This window comes from Bison bison, unplaced genomic scaffold, assembly GCF_000754665.1.
Source record: "Bison bison bison isolate TAMUID 2011002044 unplaced genomic scaffold, Bison_UMD1.0 scf7180017864213, whole genome shotgun sequence".
Lineage (NCBI taxonomy): Eukaryota > Metazoa > Chordata > Mammalia > Artiodactyla > Bovidae > Bison > Bison bison.
In genome coordinates, this window is record NW_011494785.1 from 3,588,946 (window position 1) to 3,592,045 (window position 3,100).

The 3,100-nt window shown below is 56.0% G+C and overlaps 1 protein-coding gene across 1 annotated transcript in view; it reads left to right on the forward strand.

Annotated features, from left to right (window-relative positions):
• Positions 1–3,100, forward strand: part of FOXM1 (forkhead box M1) — a 15,703-nt gene that overhangs the window by 6,968 nt on the left and 5,635 nt on the right. Inside the window, exons 6-7 of the mRNA XM_010845009.1 lie at positions 1,274–1,345; positions 1,492–1,661. Of these exons, the coding sequence (XP_010843311.1) occupies positions 1,274–1,345; positions 1,492–1,661 (242 nt within the window). The remainder of the gene's footprint in view (positions 1–1,273; positions 1,346–1,491; positions 1,662–3,100) is intronic.

Consider the following 3,100-nt stretch of genomic DNA (forward strand, 5'->3'; position numbering starts at 1 on the left):
ATAGGAATCCATCCTTCCACGCCCCCCGCCCCGCCCCACCCCAACCCCAGCTGCCAGCATCCTAAATAAAGCAAACTTTCCTCTCCACCAAAAAATAAGAAAGAAGCAAGTCCTCCTTGGGATGAGCTTGTCTGCTAAGGGCAGAGTTAAGGGCCAACCATCCCCTAAGGAACAGCACCTTCTCTGCTAGACCAGGCCCCAGAGAGGACTTCCTCTTCCAGAAAGGGGACCTCCTGGGGCAGGGTGGCCCCTACTGCCCTGTGATAAGAACTGCCTAGAATACTTCTTAAAATACAGCCTCCCAAGCCCCTCTTGGGGCTTCTGATTCAGTAGGCCTGGGATGAGCCCAGGAGTCTGTTTTTAGCAAGAATCTCAGGTGATTCTTAGAAAGTCTAGGAAACATGGGGTTAAAAAGCCGATCTTTACAGTGGAGAGTAGAAACGGAGCCTACAGAATCTCTCGTCAGAAGTGATCACTTTGGGGCTTCAGAGTGCCCACAAGGCTGCCACTAGCTGCCTCCACTGTCCCGGGAGAGCCCATAGTTGAGGGTGGCCCTGGGCGTCCATCCGGAATAGGTGTATCCATCTGGTCAGCTTGACTGCACTGGTGGTAACTTGGTCTCATTTCTCTCCCACAATGCCCATCCACCACCAGCCACTGGACCCAGGGTCTGCACACTCGCCCGAGCACTCGGAATCAGTAAGGTTCTTTCCCTCCCGCTCGGGGCTCAGCCTTGTTACCCCTCCACGCTCAGCATGGCTTCGGTGACAGGGACAAGGTGTTAGCCGGAGATGGGAGCCTGTGGCCGTGCGCCTGCCAGCCCTGAACGCAGAGCCTTGCTTCTGGGCATCAGAACACTGGTGACCGCCACCACCTCCCACTCCCGTGGACTCATCAAGGTGGCCTGAGCAGAGCAGCATGTGGCAGGGGGACCCGCCACAGGCTCACCAAAGGATGCTGATGAGGTGCACGGCACAGGTCCAATGGGCAGCCGTTGCTCTCTCTTCTCTACCTGGCTTTTCTTTGCCCTCCTAGAGCTCCATGCTTTGCACCCTGGGGGTGAGGACACCTGGATGAGGTGGGAGGATCGCCCGCCGCCCTGTGCCTCTGCTGCCACCTTCCTGGGACCAGGCGGTTGGTCCACTCCGTGCCCGGTCCCGGAGTAGGCGGTCGGTCCACTCCATGCCCGGTCCCGGAGCAGCTGGTGGGGTCCCCTACCCAGTCCCCCTGCCCTCCTGACCCAGGTCTGTCTCTCTCCCTCTCTGTCCCAAACAGCAGCAGAAACGGCCCAACCCTGATCTCCGCCGGAACGTGGCCATCAAAACTGAACTCCCCCTGGGTGCACGTTAGTACAGGGGGAGGCCTGGTCCCTGGGCACACCCACAGAGGGGCAGATGCGGGAGTCAGGGCCCAGGGAAGGAGAGCAAAGAACCCAGGGCTGGGAGGGGACCCGGCCCTGGACCTTGCTCCCGACCCATCGTGTTCCCCCAGGGCGGAAGATGAAGCCACTACTGCCGCGGGTCAGCTCGTACCTGGTGCCCATCCAGTTCCCCGCGAACCCGTCGCTGGTGCTGCAGCCCTCGGTCAAGGTGCCCTTGCCCCTGGCGGCCTCACTCTCAGAGCTTGCCCGCCACAGCAAGCGAGTCCGCATCGCCCCCAAGGTCAGTGCCTTAGGTCTTCTCCAAGGAAAGACTCCAGTCCGTGATGGGCTCTGCTTCGTGTCCATTGAGAAGCTTGTAAATTTAGTGGGTAGACCAGGCATCGACGCACAGGAAAATGCAGTAGTGTTAGAGCCAAAAAGGAACTTGTTAGGGACTTCCCTGGTAGTCCAGTGGTTAAGACTCCACACTCCCAGTGCAGAGGGCATGGGTTTGATCCCTGGTCAAAAAACTAAGATCCTGCATGACACTCAGCATAGCCTTAAAAAAAAAAAAAAAAATCCTAGTAAACTATCCTTAAAAAAAAAAAATTCCCAATGTAAGTGATGTTAGAAGGCCCACATGTGCCTGATGAGTTTGTGAGAATTGAGATGAGGGTGATTGTTATAGGAGATGGGCTGGGACGGTTCAGGAAGAGTTCACTAGGGAAGCAGGCTTAAGAAGTAGGTCGGGGCAGCAGTGTGGAGAGGGCCTTGTAAAGGGCATGGCCTGGGGCACGTCCAGTCACAACCATAGCGTGGCTGGACAGTCTAGCCCTGGGTTTCTCGACCTCCAAACAGCTGACATTCAGGGCTTCCCAGGTGGCGCTAGTGGTAAAGTACCAGCCTGCCAGTGCCGGAGACGTAAGACACTCGAGTTCGATCCCTGGGTGGGAAGATCCCCTGGAGAAGGAAATGGCAACCCACTTCAGTGTTCCTGCCTGGAAAATCCCATGGATAGAGGAGCCTGGTGGGCTACAGTCCATGGGGTGGTAAAGAGTCTGAGGCGACTGAGCATGCACAGTGCTTTGTGAGGGCGAGGTGCACCCTGTGCCCTGAGGGATGCTTAGCAACCACATCCATGGTCTCTTTGCTGGATACCAGGAGCACCGCCTGGTGTGACAGTTAGGACATCTTCTGGTGTTGCTGAGAGTCCCCTGGGGAGAGCTGCTCCTGGCTGAGATCAGCAGTCGAGCTGGGACGCTGGAGAGGGCAAGTTACACCCCCACCATGACGTAGAGAAGAATCTGTGAGCAGGACCTGGCCCGTAACAAATTAAGGAAGGGCCCCTCTGCCCCTTTCTCAGAGATGGAAGTAGCTGCAATTTCAGATAAAGAGACTTGGGTTTGCTTTTGTTTTTTAATTTAAAAATATCACTTTCAGTTCAGTTCAGTCGCTCAGTCGTGTCTGACTCTTTGCGACCCCATGAATCGCAGCACGCCAGGCCTCCCTGTCCATCACCAACTCCCGGAGTTCACTCAAACTCAAGTCCATCGAGTCAGTGATGCCATCCAGCCATCTCATCCTCTGTCATCCCCTTCTTCTCCTGCCCCCAATCCCGCCCAGCATCAGAGTCTTTTCCAATGAGTCAACTCTTTGCATGAGGTGGCCAAAGTACTGGAGTTTCAGCTTTAGCATCATTCATTCCAAAGAACACCCAGGGCTGATCTCCTTCAGAATGGA